Source organism: Metarhizium robertsii (assembly GCF_000187425.2).
Source record: "Metarhizium robertsii ARSEF 23 chromosome Unknown MAA_Scf_2, whole genome shotgun sequence".
Taxonomy (NCBI): domain Eukaryota; kingdom Fungi; phylum Ascomycota; class Sordariomycetes; order Hypocreales; family Clavicipitaceae; genus Metarhizium; species Metarhizium robertsii.
The window spans coordinates 3,653,511-3,674,578 of NW_011942160.1; the positions used below are offsets into that span (position 1 = coordinate 3,653,511).

The 21,068-nt window shown below is 52.4% G+C and overlaps 6 protein-coding genes across 6 annotated transcripts; 1 reads left to right on the forward strand and 5 right to left on the reverse strand.

Moving 5' to 3' along the window:
* Positions 1–1,521: 1,521 nt before the first annotated feature.
* MAA_05370 (serine/threonine protein kinase, AGC family) lies at positions 1,522–3,704 on the reverse strand (the record flags this gene model as incomplete). The annotated part of the gene is made up of 4 exons (XM_007823368.1): positions 1,522–1,915; positions 1,974–2,355; positions 2,467–2,766; positions 2,834–3,704. The coding sequence occupies 4 exons, from the start codon at positions 3,702–3,704 to the stop codon at positions 1,522–1,524; spliced, it is 1,947 nt and encodes a 648-aa protein (XP_007821559.1).
* Positions 3,705–6,617: 2,913 nt separating this feature from the next.
* MAA_05369 (transcription factor Zn, C2H2) lies at positions 6,618–7,703 on the reverse strand (the record flags this gene model as incomplete). Its single annotated transcript, XM_007823367.2, has 1 exon — positions 6,618–7,703. The coding sequence occupies one exon, from the start codon at positions 7,701–7,703 to the stop codon at positions 6,618–6,620; it is 1,086 nt and encodes a 361-aa protein (XP_007821558.2).
* Positions 7,704–8,743: 1,040 nt separating this feature from the next.
* Positions 8,744–9,543, forward strand: MAA_05368 (short-chain dehydrogenase; the record flags this gene model as incomplete). The annotated part of the gene is made up of 2 exons (XM_007823366.1): positions 8,744–9,084; positions 9,204–9,543. 2 exons carry the CDS (start codon positions 8,744–8,746, stop codon positions 9,541–9,543), a joined length of 681 nt encoding a protein of 226 aa, XP_007821557.1.
* Positions 9,544–9,925: 382 nt separating this feature from the next.
* On the reverse strand, positions 9,926–13,683 carry MAA_05367 (C2 domain-containing protein; the record flags this gene model as incomplete). Its single annotated transcript, XM_007823365.1, has 3 exons — positions 9,926–12,746; positions 12,813–13,327; positions 13,393–13,683. 3 exons carry the CDS (start codon positions 13,681–13,683, stop codon positions 9,926–9,928), a joined length of 3,627 nt encoding a protein of 1,208 aa, XP_007821556.1.
* Positions 13,684–14,878: 1,195 nt separating this feature from the next.
* MAA_05366 (Major facilitator superfamily domain protein) lies at positions 14,879–16,881 on the reverse strand (the record flags this gene model as incomplete). The annotated part of the gene is made up of 2 exons (XM_007823364.1): positions 14,879–15,344; positions 15,443–16,881. The coding sequence occupies 2 exons, from the start codon at positions 16,879–16,881 to the stop codon at positions 14,879–14,881; spliced, it is 1,905 nt and encodes a 634-aa protein (XP_007821555.1).
* A 1,368-nt stretch (positions 16,882–18,249) lies between these two features.
* On the reverse strand, positions 18,250–19,944 carry MAA_10835 (uncharacterized protein; the record flags this gene model as incomplete). The annotated part of the gene is made up of 3 exons (XM_011412754.1): positions 18,250–18,852; positions 18,922–19,709; positions 19,773–19,944. 3 exons carry the CDS (start codon positions 19,942–19,944, stop codon positions 18,250–18,252), a joined length of 1,563 nt encoding a protein of 520 aa, XP_011411056.1.
* Positions 19,945–21,068: the final 1,124 nt, after the last annotated feature.

The window sequence follows — 21,068 nt, forward strand, 5'->3', positions numbered from 1 at the left end:
CTGCCCGTCGCCGGGCCTGTACAGCGGCACCTGGCCCTCGCCGGCGGCAACCTCGGGATACGCGCAGGTCCACCACCATGTGCGTCTCCCGCCCCGCGGCCGGTACGGCGTCCCCGCGGCGTGAGCGTCTATGAACCCGCCGTCGACGCGGGCTACGCTGACGAGGGCTTCGCGCACGGCGCCGTCGACGCGGCCTGCCCGGAGGACGAGGATGCGGCCCTGGGTCCGGCCGCCTTCGCCCGCTAGCAGTTCGGCGCGGAGCTCTTCGACGCTCGGGAGGATACGGCGGTGCCGTTGGGCGCGGGAGTCTCTCGCAGACCACTCGAGCACGTAGCCTGGTGATGAGGAGGGCGCGCACGGCGCTGAGACGCCGTCTTCGCGGCGGGACATGTAAGCTTGTCGGGACATGGCTTGGGAAGTGGTAACGGGCGTTCCGCCGCTATTGACTCTACGACTGGGTGATGGCGATGAATTCAAGAGTCGCCATTTTACCACCTTTGCAATGGGGGAAACCGGCCATGTTGTATGCCTTTTGAGCCGGGATTTTTTTGTCTTTTTTTCGTTTCTCTACCCATCTACACCGCAACACATGATAGGCACGACACGACGCACCATAGGGTCGGACATGCCCCAGCTCACATCATGCGATCGCACATTGTACCACTGGGGGGGAAATAACATACACAAGATTGTACGCATTTTCTCGGGTGTATGAAAGCTCCATGGCAAGGTGGGTGACAGCGGCATTGCATTCAAAGTTCACATGTCGTCAAAATGGGTCATGTGTATCATTTACACGTGCATATGACCAATGCCCTCTACACCCCAAGACGCCAGACGTGGAAAAAAGACACTCATCATCTTGAACGAGTGCAACGCGTAAAAATTGTAAAAATTTCGTTTTCTTGGTCGAGATAAGAGACTAAAAGACTTCCTTGGTCTATCTGTGAAGCTTAGACGTTAACTTTCATGGCTGAGTGACAGTATACATCAAACTTTGCTCTTTACCGCTTCCCTCCCATAACGCCAAATAGAACCCACAATAATCACAGGTAAAACGCCGCTTCTCTGTGCAACAAAAAAAAAAGAAAAAGAAAAAAGAAACAAGAAAGAAAGAAAAACCACCAAAAGATCAGCCCGACAGACAAGAGCGTAGGCGATAACGAGATAGCCAGGCACTTCTAGCCCAGTCGGTGCTGCCGCTAGGCTAACGTCAAATGAGTGGTCCAGTCGCCAAAGCCACGAGTCCGTCTCTTCTTCTCATTGTAGTACATGCTGAAAACCATGAAAGAATGGCCAAAAATAAAATAAAAATGTTTGGCTCAGGAGAATGCAGAAACAACGCGAGCGCACCGCAGCGAAATATGTCAACAAACACCCCTCCCGCCCCAAGGGGGAAAAAACAGTACTGCCATGTCAAACACTCTCTTCCATCCTAAATACCAAATGCTAAGGGAACGAATGAGCACCTCGCCCATACCCATGATGCAGTCAAGCTGAGAGAGTGTGCTGCCCCCATCACTATGAAGAAGCGCTCACTTGTTGGTTGACAGAAGGATGATGAACAATGTGTTGGTGATGGTCATCACCATCGTGATGTAGTGTGACGCTGTTGAACTCGCTGAAGGGATCCTCTATCTCGGCTCCTGGAGTTGCCAGTCCGCTGTCTAGCGGCACCCCCTTGAGTCTTGATCCACTGATATCCACACTTTCGCTCTCTTTGACATTTCGGAAGTTGACTGTGTCGATTCCCTTGGTGGGATTGGGGACGATTGGTGGCTTCATGTGACGAATGAGAGCCCATTGAGTTGAGCGGAAGAACGGGTGTGCCTTGATATCGGATGCGCCAGCCCGAGCTCCTAATCTCCGGTTTTCGTCCTTGATGAGGAGCTTTCGAATCAACGATTTGCAGAGGCTGTGTGATACACAAAGTCAATAAGTTGACGCGGCAACGACGACTGGGTTGAACATACTTTGAGATTTGAGGCGCCCCTGCATGGTCAGGGAATGGAATATCCTCGCGCAAAATGTTGGCAAAAGTAGCGTTTCTATTCTTTCCCTTGAATGGCGTCGTGCCGTAAAGCATTTCGTAGATCAGAATGCCCAGCGTCCACCAGTCAACAGCGCTCGTGTGCCCGGAACCCTTAATGACCTCGGGAGCAATGTATTCTTCCGTGCCAACAAATGAGTTTGTACGGAAATTCGCGATGCATGATCTGGTGTCAATCGTAGGCAGGGCGTCTGTCCTGGCACCGTTCTTTCCGATAATCATGGTGGGCTTGCCACCAGGATCGGACTGCTTGGACAGGTCGAAATCTGAGAGCATAATGTGGCCGGACTGGTGAAGCAGAATATCTGCGTACACAATAGAGTTAGTCGGTAGACTTAGAAGGGGGGGGGGGGGGGGGGGTCGCAAATGGCACGCCGAGGTGCAAAAAAAAAAAAAAGGTACGGGATTCATCATACTCTCAGGTTTTAAATCGCGGTAAATGAAGCCCATTAGATGAAGGTATTCGAGTGCAGCTGTAACTTCAGCAGCATAGAAACGAGCGTCGTCTTCGGGAATGCACTTCCCAGGGCGAGTCTGCAGAGCTCGGAAGAACTCTCCACCGCTGCAGTATTCCATGCACAGGTATAAATGCTCGTCAGACTGGAATGAGTGATAGAGCGTGACGATGAAGGGATGATTGCTGGTTGCCAGAATCTCCTGCTCGGCAAGAGCCCGCTTGATCTTGTTTCGCTTAATCATTTCCTTTTTACTCAAAACTATTAAGACTCAACCTGTCAGCGTGGTTTGGCTTGAAATTGGGGTGAGCTTTTTGACAACACGTACCCTTCATAGCATAAAGCCTGCTGCTCTTCTTTTCTCTCACAAGATACACCTTGCCAACATCGCCCTTTCCAATGAGCTTAATCTTGTCAAAACTGGCAGGACTAACCTCGACGTTGCGGACTTTGATAGAGTTTGAGCTATACGTCCTCCGGAAAGCCAAGGAAGTACTAGGTGCTGGCAATGCCGAGAGGACGTCCTCGCCGGTAATGGCATGGCTGTCGCTCTTGGACGATTCGGACCGAGACTGAGCAAGGCCAATCGAGCCGCTCTCCGAGTCGGCAACAAGGGGATCCTTGCCGAGCTCGGCGGTTGCAGGTCGCTCGGCGGCGGGTATACCAATGGGCAGAGCGGGAACTGAGCTTGACTCGGCGCTGGCAAACAAGCCCTGGGCATTGGGGGCACTAGCAACCCTCCGCAGACGGCGAGCCAATTCCTCCTTGGTCTCGCTCGTGGCCTGGTCGGCGGGAATGCCATCGGGGCCGCTAACCTTCAATTCGGGAGTGTCCGGCGGGCTAGGCGGCACAGAGCCCTCATTGTGATGCCGTAGGCCCGGTTGGCCCTGGTGGGCAAAGTAAGGGTTGGCGTGAGCAGTAGGGCTCATGGCCTCTTCGAGCTGATTGCCTTCGCTGGCCGAAGTGTGGGCGCGGAGTCGGCCGACGGTGTTGCTGAAGAATTTGGTATGGCGGGAGGGCTTGGGGCCAGGCATGTCGGAGGCAGCAGCATTGTTGGAGGCCGAGGTGCGGGATGCATTGTTGGCGGCGGCCTTGTCCTTTTCACTCCCACTGCTGGCGGCGCTGTTCATGCGAAAGAAGTTTCGGAGACGGTGGCTCACCTGCGCACCGGAGCCATTTGAGCCCTTGGATGAGGGCATGGCGTGGCCTGGTGACGGGAGACGGGAGACGGGAGGCGGGTGACGGGTGACGGTTGACGACGGACGATGGACGATTAGTAAGGAGCCGAATCAATCAGTCGATGCCATGGTCTGTCCGCAATTCAGGCTGAGGAACAAAGAAAAGACGCTGGGGTGGAGGGCCTTCTTTGTGTTGCACAGGGGGGGATGGGCGAAGGAAACGGACAATTCGAGATGAGATGAGGGGAGTTGAGAGGCAGAGAGGGAGGTGAATGTCGTGGCGGCGGTGGTGGGTGCGTGGTGACGGAGAGAGACAGTCAATGGCAGCGGTCCATGTCGGCGGTGCTGCGAAGACGATTCAAGTGTGGTGTTAATCTGGTAAGCAATACGGAGTAACACTAGGTACACATGCATGTACGTACGGGTGGGCAGGGGCAGCCGTCAATACCAGACTCAATAGTACTGGCACCCGTCAACTGGTCCTCTGCCGCAGCAAGCACCAGTGAGTCAGTGACCACTGACCACTGACTACTGACCAGACCCTGCCTTCAATCCGAGCTCAACATTGAATCGATGTTTTGCTTGCCGCATGTGCTGCCGCTGCTGGCGTCTTGCTCTACAGCCGCACCACAACCATCAGACGGCCGTATCACGCCCCTGTCCGGTGCCATTGGCTGTAGTACACACACCCACTAGTACTCCGTACATACATGCTAAATTAAGGTCAATCCGCGCTGGATTGACTGGATCAGCGTGCTCACAGTCTGGTCTAGTCGGGGAGCGTCAAGTGGGACCGGACCTGACTTGGCTTGAGCATTGAGGACACACACCACTGGAGACACCGCTGGAGACACCACACTGGAAGACGCCAGTTGACCAGATGCAGTCCAGACTTCAATGTCGATGGAGTCTTCAATATTCAGCACTGGCCACTGGCCACTGGTCACTGGCCAGTGAATCGTCAGCCTGAACGGCGCAGGCCACTTGGAGACTACTACCTATTACGAAGTACTAGTAGTGAATTAATGTGAGGTGTTTGAGACGCCCTGGCCCAGTGGGTCTCCCAAGTGCTTAGAGTCAAGCCAAAAGCCAGACCATGGACTCAACATTTCTGGCTGGCAACGAGGATCGAGTTAACAAACTTCTATTGGTCTCGGCCGATTACCACCGAAGGAATGTACTGTACAATACGGAACGTAAAGTGCCCATGTATTGTCTGGTAATAAAGAACCTCCAGGCAACGCGCTGGCCCCTTCCCTCTCCCCCAGCCCCTTCTCACTTCCATGTTTACCTAATGCTTGATGCTAGACTGGCCACATATGCGCTCCAGAACGGACGGAGTAGGTATCTAGGCAAGTACGGAGTACCTAGGGCTGTGGACCCGGTGTCATCCCGTCATCGAACCGTTCCATGTTCCAAGCGTTCGGCGGACGGATCCAAATGGCTGAGTCGCGGCCTTTGCTGGTTGGTTGGGGTGCGTCTTTTATGCAAGGCAAGATTGCCACAAGGAATAACACCCAAACCACACCTTCAACCCTACAGGAGCCTTTCAATAAGCATCAGCAGCAGACGACTTTTGGTAGAACAGTGCGACGAATATGCATAATCGAGGAGCAATAGCTAACGTATTTGGTATTGGTGTTGGTGTTGGACCGGACAAGGCGTCTGGTTGGTTTGTCGTCATGCGAATCTTTCCATTTCGTCTTACTCCGCGCAGAGCTGAGAGCTTTGCCTACCTAACAGTCCATGCGTTGCGGATGATTGCGTCGGGCTTGTCTTGTCCCTCGTTCCACCGATCGGACCGCTTTTTCCCCCACGTCTGCATTTGCAATCAATCAATCAATCTGCCATTTGTCAATTGCAGTTACCACTTTCGAGCTTCCAAACGGAGGCAAGCTTCCCCGGCTTGACCTGCTAAAATGTCCATTCCGGCTCTGTGCTGTCGGGATGCGACTGAACTGAATTTGCCTGTCCACCTCACTCGAGCCCCATCTTGGCCGTAATCGGTCGTTGGGGCTGCCTTTCCCATGTCTTGAAGCCTCAGGGATGTTCAGAGTGTAGTGTCTCTGGCTGTGAGTGCTTGGTGATATTCAATAAAACCCGAGTGGTTCTTAGCAATGAGTCTCAACGGAAACATGTCCGCTGAACCAAGCCCTCCATCTTTGAGCTGCGCTAGACTGCCTAGTCCTGGACCTGCCTGCCTGGGACTCCGCTACACAAGTTCGTTGCAGTGCCACAGGCTCGCAAGCCTTGTCAGATGCCATGGCAGCCTGGCCAGCCCAGTATGTTGATGACACTTCAAGTTTGACTACCCAGGCAGTGACTGCCTCAGCGGATGTCATCGAGCCTCGGATTACCTATGGTGACCCATTTGTCATCAGCATTGAACTCATATGAACACGCTGCTGAGACAGCATTTGACGCAATGCATTGGAACCATATATATTCTGAACTCCTCGGCTTCCCTGGCTCGTTGACTGGGATAGGAAACAAGACAGCCGCGGTTCTCTATGGAATAGAGCTTCTCTATAGCACCATTCAGGCTTTGTTGTTACCCTGACACAACGGCTGCGCCAGATCATCCCCTATCCTGGCCTATGATACGCATTAGAAAACGCGCCATGTACAATATATCATATGTGGCAGGTTGCGGTCATAAGCTTCTGCTCACTTTGGCAAAGTCACAATGGTGGCTTTGGGGTCTGTAGCAACCTCTGGGTTGTAACAGTATCAAGTCAAGTCAACATCCTGGGCATCGTCAGCCTCGAGCGAGCCACAAGAGTCCTTCTCTCCTCTTCTTGTCAGGAATCACAAGTGCCGGCGTCTTGCACATCATATTGCACCTGGACGCCGATTTTGTCGGCCCATCACGAGATGTGGTGCGCTAACGAAGTGTGCTTTGAATGTGTGGTTTCCTTAATTTGCCTCCCAGTGTCAGTCCGTTTCCCCAGATGATTCAGAAGACTCATCCGGTAGATTCTGGTCTCGTTGGATCAACAGTTCCTTAAGTTTTCGGCGATTTCCCCGCCACGTTGCAAAGTCCTCTATCTGTTGGTTCTTGACAGATGGCGTCACTTGTTGCCCATCCGAGCCCATTAGGAAATCTGGAAGTTCGTCTTGTGCATCGTCGGGCAGCACGGCACGGATTCCACCGCTGTTACTCGGCCCATCGCCTACATGCCATCGAAACGGAGTCAGGTGAGCATCCTCCAAATGAGACCGCCACTGTCGAGCATCTGCGCAGGCGTCCAATCCGCAATGCGCCCATTTACATGGCCACTTGCCGTTTTGCTGATGAACAATGTGAAGATGCCTCCGCAAGGTATCAAAATTGTGCAACTCGGCTTTGCATCCATCCCACTCGCATAGAAAGTTGACAAAGTGCGGGTTAGCTTTATGATAAAGATCCTTTGGGGGTGGTGAACGGGGTCTCGGCGGCCGTCCAGGTCTGCGCGCAAAGCCTGGCTGTGGTGCTTTGGTGCGAGATTGCCGAGGAGAGCGAACTGTTTTCCATGTTGGGGGAGTATTTCCGCGCATGGCGGCGTATGACATGCCACGTTTCCATCCCTTTGGTCGCCCGCGACTGTACGAACTTGGTGTTGAAGTTGACGACGGCGGAGGCGTCGCGCTAGACTGGGCAGTGTCTTGCCCAGGAGATTGGAACAGGAGACTTACATTTTTCTTGACTCGTTTGGGGAGTTCCAGCTGGTTGGGTAAAGGGACTTCGTTTTCAGGCTCCTGTTTGGGGCCAGGGTATGCTTTGCTTGGTGAGGGTGACACGGGAAGCAGGACGGCGATCCTCGGACCAAGCGATGGTGAATGGCCAGCACTGGCTGCGTCCTGTTCATTCTGTGCAGCGACACGCGTGGCTTCACGATTCCAATAGTGCTCTATGGTTGCTTGGCGCGAAGGAAGACTGCTGGATGAGTTGCTGACACTGAATCTCTCGCCATATTTCGTCCAAATAGGTGGTTTCTTCGGTTGAAGCGACACGCGAAGTGCCGAGTTTGTGTCGTCCATTACACCAGGTGCAAGGCTGCGAGTAGAAAGAGTCTTATCGTAGATGAGGCGAGTCTCACTCCAGCTGAGTAGAAATTTTATCGGCTCATTTTACCGCAAAGGCTGTAGACTCTAGAGGCCAGGAGTTGATGCAGACGCAACCATGTAGAGTTGGATGGCAGCGTGTGATAGCGAAGTTGGAGTCGGATAGAGCAGACTTTGGTGGCACCTTCCGCGCGCAGGGGCCAATAGGGTATTTTTGGCAGGCGCCAGCTGCTTTCATCCTGCCTTAGCGCGCCCAGTTTTAAGATGCCTGGCGGCACAAGAGGCCGAGATGCCAGCTGGCACTTCCGACCAAACTGTATTTCATTTTCATTTCTTTTGCTGCTAATTTAGCCCTTCCTCAATCGAGGATGGCAGCTCCTTTCGCAGAGGCGCAAGGTCGTCAGAGTCACACTAACCAAATCACACAGGCTTTTCGCTCACCAGCAGCCGCAAGAGTCGAAGACCGGCGGGCTGTAAGAGGAAGGAGGAGAATGTCAATGAAATGAACCATTTTGAGCATTTCAATGTCCCTGCGGTTTAAAAGCCACTCATTGTCCTCGAGGCTCAAGCACATGCCAAAACGAAAGCTCTTCATTTCTCGACAACCCCTCGAAAGCTGCACACTGACTGACTGTGTGACTGAGCATGCTCACTTTCGACCCTAACCCTCAGTCACCCAAACGAGAATATTTCCAAGAAGAAAAAAACGTCCATGTTCAACAATGTCTACCGCATCTCATCATTCATTTATCAATGGCCTAATGCCCAATCTCCATATATTTGGAATCAACGCGCAGGTCACAGCCAGTCGTCGACCCTCCATCTCCTCATCTCTGCTTTCTAATCAACTATGGCGTCAGTCCCAACTCGGTTGAGCAATACACCCAGGGAATCAACCGGTATATAACTAGTTCTCAAGCCCGAGCACCATGCTCAACACCAGAGACAGCCGCAGACGCTATTCCTGAGCAGCAACTATTTTCTTTCCCTTTTACCCAAAACGCCTCGGATCAAAAATGTCCAAGTTCTACGCCATCGTCGCCGGCGCAGGCTCCGGCACTGGAGCCTCAGTCGCCCTCCGCTTCGCCAAAACATATCCCGTTGTCCTCCTCGCCCGCAAATCGGCCAACTACGAGCCGATTGTGCAGGAGATTCGCGCTGCGGGCGGCTCGGCATATGGATACACGGCGGACGCCTCGGATCCTGCTTCCGTAGACGGTGCATTTGCCCAGATTGAGAAGGACCTCCAGGGGCACAAGTTGGCGGCGGCCGTGTATAACGCGAATGCCGGGTTCGCGTATAAGCCGTTTTTGGAGTTGAAGGTTGAAGATTTGGATACTAGCTTGGGGACCGCCGCGTAAGTCGAGGAGCTGTTGATGCTGTTCTAGATGGGCCGCGAGGTTCTGGCCGGCCATGGCGTTTGTTGTAATAGACTCGAGAATCCTTTTCTGGGCAATCTGCTAACACCGCTGCCAGGAACGGCTTGTTCTACTTTGCCCAAAAGACGCTCCCCCAACTCCTTGATGCTGCCTCGTCGTCTCCTCACCCTCCCAGTCTTCTTGTGACCGGGGCCACGGCCTCCATCCGAGGCTCCGCCAAATTCACCACCTTCGCGGCGGGAAAGTTCGCCCAGAGGGCCATCACGCAGTCCCTCGCCCGGGAATTCGGGCCTCAGGGCGTGCATGTCGCTCTGGCCATTATCGACGGCGTTATCGATACCCCCTGGGGCAAGGAACGTACGGCCAACAATGGTGTGGAGGATGGGAAGATTGCTGCCGAGGCTGTAAGTGAACCGTGGCTCTGGGACGACGGGTGATGTTGACTGCTTTTAGATTGCTGAAAGTTACTGGCATTTGCACACGCAGCCAAGGTCCGCGTTTACTCACGAATTAGATATCAGGCCATATGTAGAGAAGTTCTAATTATAGGCCGCTGAATATCGACGGAGAAGCGGCATCTGTCTGTACGAATTGACGTGGGGCTGCAGACGGCTCCATAATGATTCACGTCACGTCGCATTTGTTTATTTCTGTTCTCCAATAGTACCATCTTGTTTACCATGCAGTCTCGTATTCGAATTTTGGTAAAAAATAGTACTAGTACTACACACAACCATCGCCGACGTACACAGGCCTAACAAGGCGTGTAACCGTGAGAAATCATAAATCATCAGAGTACATTGCCCGCTTCCATTTCACTCAGACTTCGGTTTCCACATCCGGTTCACGACCATCAAGTGCCCCGAGCTTAGTGACTTTTCTCAAGGCAAACTTGGCCTCGTCTTTGGCAAACTGGACGTTGCGCATCGGACGCCACTGCATCAAGCCTCTGTGCTTGCGATGCAAATCCCTGCTATGGCCCTTGTAATCCTTGTAAGTCTTGTACGGATTCTTGCTGCTACCCGTCTGGGAGGCGCCGCTACCACTCGTGATATCCGTGTCCATGGACTGACGGGCAGCATCACTGCCCTCAGACGGGTGAGACGGCTCTGATGCCGCGTCGTGGATACCAAGGTTGGGATTATCGTCGTCGTCGTCGTCGTCATCGTTATCGTCATAATCCCCATCCTCATCAAAGTCATCGTACTCTTCACCGTCTCCTTGATCCTCAGCTCGTCGAGCCATAAGCTGCTTTGGGTCTTGTCCGAACGCTCCGCTCCAGTCGGTGCCATCCTTGGCCATCCACCTCTCCTTCTCCTTGTCGTCGGCCTGCGCGAGGACATCACGGCCCTGGGTGAGCGACTGGTCGTGCAGCTTTTGCACAAGCGGGGGCACCTCGGCGCGGACTTCCTGTTGTCTGACGCCCTCCGCGTAACAGGCCTCCCAGCTTTCGATTGTCTCCCTGGAGTCGTTGTCGCTGACAAACCGGATGTGGTCAGAATCTGTGCCTGCGGAAAAGCGGCCCCTGAACTTGACTCTGCCGACTTGTTCGATGTACGTATCTGGAATCTCCCTGTAGTTCTCCTGGGTGATGTAGTTCTGCGAAAGGCGGACGCTGTTGTCACACTTGAAAATCGGCACATCAAAGTCCCTTTCTTCGCCGTCCACAAGCTCCAGCAGCCACAAGGCGGCGTAGGCATCTGCGTGTCGGCTCCCCGCTGGATAAAATTCAATGAAAATTGGCGATCTGTATCGATGGCGAACCGGGAGACGCATGATCTTGCCATCCTGACTGCCAGAAATATCAATCTTGAGGCCATCAGCGTCCCTTGTGGAAAACTGTCGCTTAACACTTGCGGAGGACCCTCCGGTTCTCAGCCTGAGCTTGACCTTGGAAACGGGAGCGTATCCAGTCGTTGTAATCGCTTCGGACAGGAACTCAAAGGTTCCAATATCCCAACCGAGCTGAGGGGGTGGAAGCCTGAGTTCAACTGAGCGGAAGAGGATAGAAATTCGGATACGGCCGAACCCAATGCCTCCGTCAAGGGGGTACCATCGGGTTGATTCACTACTCGTCTGCAAGATGTCTGACAGCTTTAGCGGCACGACGCCAATCAAGGGGTCGTGCTGACGATTACGAGAATCTCGCACCGAAACAGTGACCACGCTAGACCTCCAGTCTCGGATAAACTTCTCTGTACCAGCGTTGAAGATGGGCTGAGATGACACCACCTTTACACGTGTCTTGTATACCAAATCATCATTAACAAGAATAGTGCAATACGAACTGGGGAGTTTTCGACTTTGCTCTTCCTTTACCTCACCCGCCTCGGGTCGAGCAGGCTCGTACTCCTTGCCTTTGCGCTTCCCATCCGACCCCTTGATATTAGCAAGCTCGAGGCCGACGATTTGGTGGACGACGACGCTAAGGATACCCGAAGGCCAGAGAGGATCAGGAGGAGTATGCACAACGGCATCCTCTTGTTCGTTGGTGATGGTACCCTTTTCCTCCTGAAATTCGGCCTTATCGACGAGTTCCTTGGGCAGCTTCAAGTCCTTTCCGTGGGTACGAAGAGCCTTGCGGAACTGCGTCTTGCCGAAGAAGCCAACTTCCCAGTGAAGTTCACCCGGCATAGTGCTGTCGGCCTTGACTCCACGAAGCTTTGAAATCTGGGGGAACATCTTTCCAGGATGCTGGATGAGCTTTTGAATGCTGAGTTCTACCTTGCCAACAACATCATCAGCTGAAGATCGGTCGCTGTCCCAGAGCTCCATTGATAGCTGTTCATCTGCCTTGATGAGGTCACTGGTCACCAGAAGGCCGCATGTTTCCTCAAAGACAGGATTGAGGTCATCTTGGATGACGCGGGTGCAAAACTGAGGTTTCCCAAACTTGCTCCAGCTGACGGTGATGTACGGGTCAGAACCGCCGCCTTTGCTACCTCTCTGATCTTGTTTGCTGAGTCCAGTAGCTTTATGAATTCGGATGAACATGACTCCCAGCGCTTGGGTCTCTTTCTTAATGTCATCGCCTTGCAACATTTTGCTCATGTCAAGCGTCATACTCTTTGGCGCCACATACATGGATGCTGCAGCACCGATGGCCCAGTTCACAAAATTGGAGATCAAGGGGAGGTTCAAGATGTTGACACCCTTTTCAATCATGGGCGTACAGCCAGCCTGGACGTGAGGGACCCCCATCAGCGTGAAGGACACAGTCTTCAAGAATGGCGGGTCGGGAGTTAACTGGCATCGGATGCGAGCAGTGGCAACGAGACCAACGAGCTCGACCCAAATGGGAAGGGGAACGCCAAACAGACCCTTGATGCCGAGGTAGAAGACAAGCTGCATGCCCATGTTCTTGGCCTTTGATGCAACATCCTCGCCCGAAGGCCTGGCGTGGTATGCAATGGACACTTCCATGTTGTAAAATTCCCCAGCGTGCTCAATTGCAGCGAGTTCGTCTTTGTCCATTTTCTTCTTGTTTTCCTTGTGGATTTCGTCCTTGATATCCTTTACATGACTATCTGGCAAAGCTCGCATGTTGAGAATCCGGATTGGATTGCTGCCTTGGGAGATATCGGCGACTCGCACATTTTCCACGATGCCCGGGACAGAGGCTTGCATGACGTCCTCCAACCTATTAGTGGTCTATTAGCAACGCAGAGAACGTTACATTCAAAGGGGGCCATCATCTTGTACGAACGTGTCAGCAACAGAGGCAAACATCTCGGGGTTAATCAACCCCCACATGAGCCCAATCATGGTATTCATCCATTCCACAGATTCTGGGATGAGGTTGACAGTCGCAGTCTCGCCTCGTTCTTGCTCGCTAGACCACTCAAGATCCCGCCCTTGGCGAATGAGATCCTTTATCCACAGGAACACGCCCGAGGCAATGCAAAAGCCCAGGGGAACAAGGCCCAGCAGCCGTCCGCCGAAGAACTTGCCAACAACGATGACAGAGACGAAGATGCCGGCGCACAGCACGTTGCCTTTCCTTTCCAACGTGGCAAACATGGGCTCGTAGCTGACGGAGGGTGTCTTGTAGAATAGAACGGATGTTTTCTCGCTCCTTATCGGCACGTCGGAAGTGGAACCTTCTTGAACAGGATCCGGGGGGGCGGTGACATCCTGCGCATACCGGTACTCCTCGCCGGACTGCGTTGAGGACGTAGCAATGGTGGCCTCCTTGCCCAAATTCTCATTGGGAATGGACAACTAATTCAATCCAAAGTCAGAGACGGTTGCCGCCAGAAGCAATTTCTCAAGTGCGTTGCGCTTACCTGGGGGTTTTCAACGGCTTCTTTGAAATCCGTCTTCGCGTCCCGAATCTGAACATCTTTGCCTGTGACAGGGTCTCGTACGGTTCGCAAGTCTTTCCTTAGTGGTTTCTCAGAGCCAGTATGGGCTTCAACTTCTTTGTGCAACCTGTTTGCCTTTAGCTGGGAGTCTATGGCGGCATCTCTCTCCTTCTTTTCTGCATCAAGCTGGTCCATAAATTGCTGGATATTAGGGACGCGATTGCTCGCGCTGTAATGTTGGCCCGAAGGCATGACGTGATCGTCGACGTTCATGATTGTTTCAGCTGCTTCTGATTTCCCGCCTTACACGATCCAATGCCTGATGGTGAGGTGTAGTCGGCAATACGCGACGTGCGTAATCCTTGCGTCTCGTTATAGAGTTGTGCTGACTCCTGAGGCTCCGTGTAAGTCGTCTTATTAGTAGGCTAAGCACCAGACGCAGCAGACGTATGTGCCGGTGTTTCTGTATTTGACGCCGTTTAAGCAGAACAAGGAATAAATGCACATCTTTTTTCCAGGCGCCAGCCTTGGCCGATTAATACGTCTTGTTTGTGGTAGCACCGTCACGATGGCTATGACCCGTCATCAAGTCATCTATGACGTATTTGGCTGGGGGGCAGTTACGAAGGTGGGAATCGATCTGCACCTGCCGCCGCACAAGCGAATAAGCTCCTGTGGGGCCACGCAAACAAGCTCACAACCCAGAGATTGAGAGATGGGCAGATGGCAGATGGGATCTCAATTGTCTGCCTTGTTTAGCTTGATAAAACAAGTCCTGCAGAATTGCCAAGCCTTTCCCCCACAAAATCTAAGCCTTCAGCTGTAAATATCCTGGAAAAGCTGAGGTGCATACCTAAGTGGCGTCGACGACTCTGAAATGCCGGATGAAGCGCTCCGTACTCTGTAACTACTTATCCGAGGCTGATGGCATACTCAGGTAACTACATAATAACAGCTGCGCAAAACCAAGGAAATTTAACCACTACTCCCTACTATTGTGTTTCACTCTTTCAAATGCGACTGCAGATGAGCCTGTCCGAATCGACATCGCCAATTGTCCAGGCGTGTCCCAAAGGCCAGCAGGTACGCGTTTGTAAGGCTCGGATATGTGGTAGTATTTGAAACTTTATTTTCCAAGTAGTCTATTAAATAGCAAGCGCGGTCAGCCGCAAAAGCAATGAGGCCCTGCAGCACCCGCTGGTATAATGCGATCATGCAGCTAGATAGGTATACATGTAGCCCTTCATTGTGAACAAGTGATTTTCGGCGCTATGCCTGCCACTTGCATGGCGGAAGCCCGTGATGCGGTTATTTTTTTAACATCGGCCCCCCAAAAAAACTCGAAATCCCCTTGATATTCAAACAAGATTAAATTTCCCGGGCATTGATCATAACGCCATGCACACCTGGGGAATCGATATAGCAAATGAAACCTCCTCCCGCACACGGTTTGGCATGATGAGCTCGATTAAGCATTCTGCAAGACTCCATTTTCGCTCTCCTTCCTAGGTGCGCTGGCCAATGCGGCATGATTCTCGCCCTCCTTTTCTGTTGACGAGTCGCCTGTCTCGTCGTCGCTGCTCTTCATAGCCGGCGCCGCAAAAGTAGGCGCGTACGCACTCTTGGCGCGAATCTTGCTGCCGTACTTGTAGAAAATAAAGGGCATAGGGGCCAACACCAGGGCCACACAACCAAGCAGCGTAGCCGCCCACTGAATGCCCATTCCTTGAAACATCTGGCGGGCAAAAAGTGGGAAACCGGCACCTGCGAGAGATCGCAAGAATGTGTTGCCGGCAATGGCGGAGGCAGCGAACATGAGGTATGCGTCAACAAGGTAATTGAGGGCTTGGAGGAAGATGGACATGAGGCCGAAGCCGGTGAAGATGCCGCTGAGGGCGGGGACAATCCAGGGGATGTTGCTGGAGAATCCAGTCCTACACCCATGATTGTTAGCTTTGATTTGATTTTTTGTGCTGTCGGGAAAGGGGAAAGGGGAGAGGGAAAGGGGAGAGGGGCGAGAGCTGTTGCTTACCACCCGAACCAGAAGATACCAATAGTAAAGGAAATGCCTCCGGCCATCATGCTTGGCAATCGCCACTCGGGCACAGGAATGCCATTGTTCCCCGCCAATTTGCGATTATACCAGGGCTGCTGCAGGATAACAGCGGCACCAGCCAGGAGCTGTCCGGTAATCATACCAAAGAAGGTGAGACCGCTCTGTCCAGGGTTGAAGCCGTGAACACCAACAAAGACGAGCGGATAGGCGGTAAGGAAGAGATACAAGATGCCATAAATAAAACTCATGTAGATGGATAGGGCGAGAATGATGGGTTCGGTAAAGAGGAGACGCATGGGACGAGACAAGTTCTTCTGAATGAGCTCCTTAAAGTCGACTTCGATTTCTTCCTGCTTGGCGTGGATGCCCCAGTTCTTGGTGCGTCGTCGCAAATCGGCAGCCTTGTCGATCAAGATGACGGGCGGGTACGTCTCTTCTAGGAAGAACAGGTCGAGGATGAAGGCGACAAACCCCATGATGGAAGCGAGGTACTCTGTCCATCGCCAGCCAAGGTGCGACGACACGATGAAGCCGCCAATGAAGGGGGCCAGGAGGGGCCCTGTAAAGGTGGCCATGGAGAAGATGGTGACGGCAATACCTCGCGTCCTGTTGTCAAACATGTCTGAGAAGACGGCGGCAACGACGGCGAGCGGACAAGCGCCGAACAAGCCCGAGAAGAATCGACAAATGAGAATGGTTTGGATGTCCTTGCCCGTCGCGCAAGCAATCGAGAAGAGCGAGAATCCAAACATGGACACCACAATGGGGAGTCGTCGGCCGCGCAACTCAGACATGGGAGCCCACAGGGTAGGACCAAAGGCAAAACCAAGGACATAAAACGTCGTTCCCAACAGGCCGACCTCGGATCCGACGTGATACTCTGCAGCCACGGAAGTTGTGGCTGCCACTTCCGTGGCTGCAGAGAAGATGGACGATGTAAAGGCCGATGTGAGCGTCGTATAGCTCAGCATGGCTGCGGTCAAGACCTTTTTCCGCATAGGCCAGTTCTGCGAATGCAACGGATCGGTAGGCCCGTCAAACTCGACGACGTACTCTTCTCGCTCTGGCAACGGCGGCGGATACGGCTTTCCCGCACCGAATGCTGGCAGCGGTTTCTTCGAGGCCCTGCTCACGGTGCGACTACGCAGACCTCCTCCCACGGTAATATTATGCTGACTGCGCGCGGTGGCAATCCGGCTTAGTTCTGTGGGGTGACGCTCGAGGTCATTCTGCGTCGAGACGCGGCTCATGTTCCGTCGGAAGACACCATCGCCGTCGTTGGACTCCGAGGATGTAGAGGCCGATGAGGCGGACAGGACGCGCTCGATTTCATCGCTAGCCCGTCGCCGATAACGCTCTGGCGAGGCGTCGGCTTCTGCGTCGGCGAGCTCTCGGTCCACTATGTCCATCGGCATGGTGGCCTTGTGGTGGTTTTTTTTTATTATTTTTCTAAAAAGTTGTTGCCGGTATGGATGGAATGTTGTTACGTTGGTGGCTGAATTGATGTCGCTTGATTTTTGGCGTCAAGATCCACAGTCCCGAGGTTCCCGTTGAACTGGTTCAGGAGAAGCGCCGGTAGAAACAATGGATTAAAAAAAATATTTAAAAAAAAATGAAAGGGAGGGGGAGTGTTGAAGGAAAAGAAAAAGATGGCGTCGCCCAGGGGAAGAGATGGCAGGTGAAAGGAAGCTAAGCTTTTCTCTATTCCTGATGGCTCAATGATGAGAAGGTCGTAGTTCGCTAGTCGCTGGTGGGGCAACCAGTCAATTCGGGATCAGGTCGGAAATGGTTCAATGTTATTACCTACTTAGGTAGTTATTAGTCTTGGGGGAATCAAATAAACTTGGCTGGTACGGGCCAGGGGCGGGTGCCCCAAATATTTAAGAATATGAATTGGACGGATAGCAAGTCACCAAAATGCACAATGCTTACAGAGCACCGAGAAGCACCATGCCAATGCCCGTTGAAGAGAGCGAATGTCCGGTGCTGCTCCGTCTTGCCCGCAGCAAGCCACCGAAAAACACTGGAAAAATGGGCCGTGGACATAACGGCCGTAAACCAGTCCAACAGCGAGGGCCTCGCGCGGAAATTTGCACCAATCACCTCCGCAACCGGGGCTGCGTTCGGCATTTTGACGCCGATGCAAATTCGCCCAGCCACGAGCGTCGCTGAATAAGCCACAGTACGGCATAGTGCGCATAACAAACAGCAGGGAAATTCCGTGGTTTCTTCTCCCGCACTCGCCGGCCCATCTGCATAACGACGTAATTATTATAAAGCATCGGCCATCGGCTTTATCTGATCTGCCGTGGCCCATGTTCGTGGAGCCATGCAAAAATACTTGAGCGTTAAAACCAGCCGGGTTCTCGTGAGACTCTGCACATGCTGACATGGGATTAATAGGCCTGTGCCAATTGGTGATGAACTGGTGTTCACAGGCGGCTTAATTTAAAGTTGCTCGGCTGGCGCAAAGACGCCAAAGACCCGACGCTCCCCTTGATTTGCACACGTTTTTTACAACAACCTGCAAGTACCTTTCCTCCCTTTCTGTGATACTATAACCCTGCCACTCCAGCACCACTTCTGGCACTACAGGCCGCGGGATACCCGAGTCACAATGCAACGCTACATGGCCTGCTTCTATTGATCAATAATAAGCCTGCATTACCGTCATATATGGCTTCTACTCTATCTTACAAGGTCGCAGAATATCCGGCCGGCTTCCTACCCATGTACTTGACGGCCACCCCTGTGCAGGCTCAGAATATTCAACATCCAATATATCAAACACCCCATCCTCGCTCTAGCAATGCAGTGGCTTCTTCAAGGCTCAGGCCCGCTGTCTCTGGATATATCTGCCAAACCAATGCGTATCCAATCCCACATACTAGCGCATACAAAACAAACGTCCACGAAGGGCTGAGAGCATCCATCAGTGGTAGAAAAGTCAGCCCAATAATAAAGTTGGCGCTCCAATTCGTCGCAGTTGCGATGCCACTTCCCAGTGATCTGACCGACAAAGGGAACAGCTCACTCTGCATCCAGGGCACATTTCCCAATCCGATTCCATATGAGGCTACATAGAGCATGATACTGATCAGTATCACGTATGCTGCCCATTGACTACCGGACTCTGACTGAGGCTGAGTTTGAGAATTTGTGACGCCAGACGGAAGAAAAGAGAACCCAACCGCCGTGCATACTAAGCCCAAAATCATAAACGGTATGGAATACAGCAAGACTCGCCGTCTTCCTATTCGATCAACGAGTCCCAGTGCCACCAATGTGAACACGAAGTTGGTGACTGCGACAGTCAGTGATGTTAATGTTGGACTGCTGAAGCCAACAGCAGTAAAGATGGTGGCCGAAAAGTACATGAGAGAATTCTGCGTCATCTGTCAGTAATGTTTTCCGAAAACAAATTCAAGTGCCGTTCTGCATTTTCGTGTACGTACAAATCCACACAGCTGCTGCAGGCCTTGCAGCAAACATGCAATTGCCAAGGCTCGTTGGTTCTTCCCTTCACCAAATAGATCCCGCCAGGCTCCAAGCCACTTCCATCTTGTAGACTGCTGGTCTCGACGTCGTCCAAGATTCTCTTCCTCGCGAATTTCTATTTCAATCTCCTTGATTACCGCGCTTGCGTCTTCCACAGTCCCTGCTCCGCCATTGACTCGCTGAATGATGGTCTTGGCTTGTGCTGGCTTGCCCGCCTTGACAAGCCAACGAGGTGTCTCTGGCATGAAGACGACAATGGCAGCTTGAAATCCAGCGGGCAAAGCACCAAGTCCGACCATCCACCGCCAACCCGTCTCCTTGGAGCCATATGCTGAGAATGCCCACCCGACAACATAAGCAACCATTTGTCCCAGTGTGATGAACAAGACTGTTGCTGTGACAAGCCTCCCTCGATGCGACGCCGGAGCCAGCTCTGCGATATATAACGGCACCACAAAGCTTGCCGCTCCAACACCTGCTCCTATGATGCAGCGTCCGGCAATCATGACAGGCACAGTGAAGCATATCGCCTGGAGAACGGCTCCAAGGATGAACAGAATATCGGCGTATAGTACAACTCGTTTGCGGCCAAGGCGGTCGGCAAGCACGGAAGAAAAGGGCGAGATGAGGAGAGCAAAGAGCGACGTTGAAGATGTAATGATAGACTTGTCCATAGATGTCAGCTCGCGGTTAGACAAGGATGTTCCGATTGACACTAGCGTAGCAGATATAACACCTGTATCGTCTAGAATACGCGGTTAGAATAGAGTCAAGTTGCATCTCACGTATTCTTGCGGATTTGGCTTACATCCAAAAAGAAGCCCACTGATTCCTGCTGCAATGGTCAGTGCCACGACAAAGATACCAGGATTCGCATCCACGTCTTTGGTGAGGCGTCCCTCGTGGACGTTGTCCTCTTCAGCCTCCACATCGTCCCCTTCGCGGTTGTCCGCCATTAATGGTGCCTGAGAGCTGTCCATTCTGGCGTAGAGAGTACTGAAGCCATACGATAGTCTCCACAGGAGTCAGTCGAATACCTTGATAGGGCAGAGCGGGAGACTCCGCGGAAGGAGCAATGGGCGTCAAAGCATGCAGTAATTAGCAGTTGAGGTTTGATGCCTGACGCGGTGACATGCGACCTGTTTGGTATGGTACCCACCAGGGCCACCACTACACTTGGGGAGGGAAGGGGAGGCGCTACACGTTAGACAGGCGTGGATTGCGATTGCCCCACCAAAAAGTGCCGAGGAAGGAGCAATCTGCCTGCTTCGTGTGATTATGTGCCGAGCATGTCAGTGAAGAAGATGTCCAGATGATCCTTTTCTAAAGAGATATTGTCCTGGAGTGCTGTTTTTAGAACACGTATTTGCTTCTTATCTCACAGGCTTCATTTTTGGGAAATTTTTTTTTTTTTGAGATATTCTCCTACCTTTGGTGTTTGTCGGGACACAAAAGAGCCATTATATCTTTGGCTAGTACGTCTGGTTGTCGTCACACGCCTGCCTTTTACAATACCTTGTCGGCTAGCTCATTTACAACATGTCTCGGTACATTGACCTACGACTCTGCGACCCTAAAGATTCGCCAGCCGAATTTAAAATTAATTGCGCGTTAGAAGATATGGTGAATGGCTACATGCTCCCAATTTACGCTGCCGAAATTGTCGATGAGTCTATTCTAGCCGACCTGGAAGAATGTTTCAAAGTGTGCAAAAAGATTCAAAACCCAACGCCACAGCAACTTGAGAATGGGACGATTCGACGGCCGAATCCAGACACTTTAATAAGCCTCCTATGGATGAGTGTGACCTTGATTTCAATGCGAGCGCCGTCGAATCATGCAGGCCAGGACCAGGTTGTGAAGTTTATACAAGAATTATGGAAATTGCCTCGATACAGGATTCCTCTCATGGTTGGATATTCTATAGAGATAGACTTTGGCTGTTTGTGGAATGATGATAAATTTGGAAGATTTAAGAGATGGGTGTGGGAGGTTAGCAGAGGTGAGTCCGTCATTCCCAGAATGCACGGCTGGCCGAGAGTAACGCAATTCTCCATCGGCTTATGGAGAAGTTGGAAGTACAAAATTGAAACTATTCTCAGAA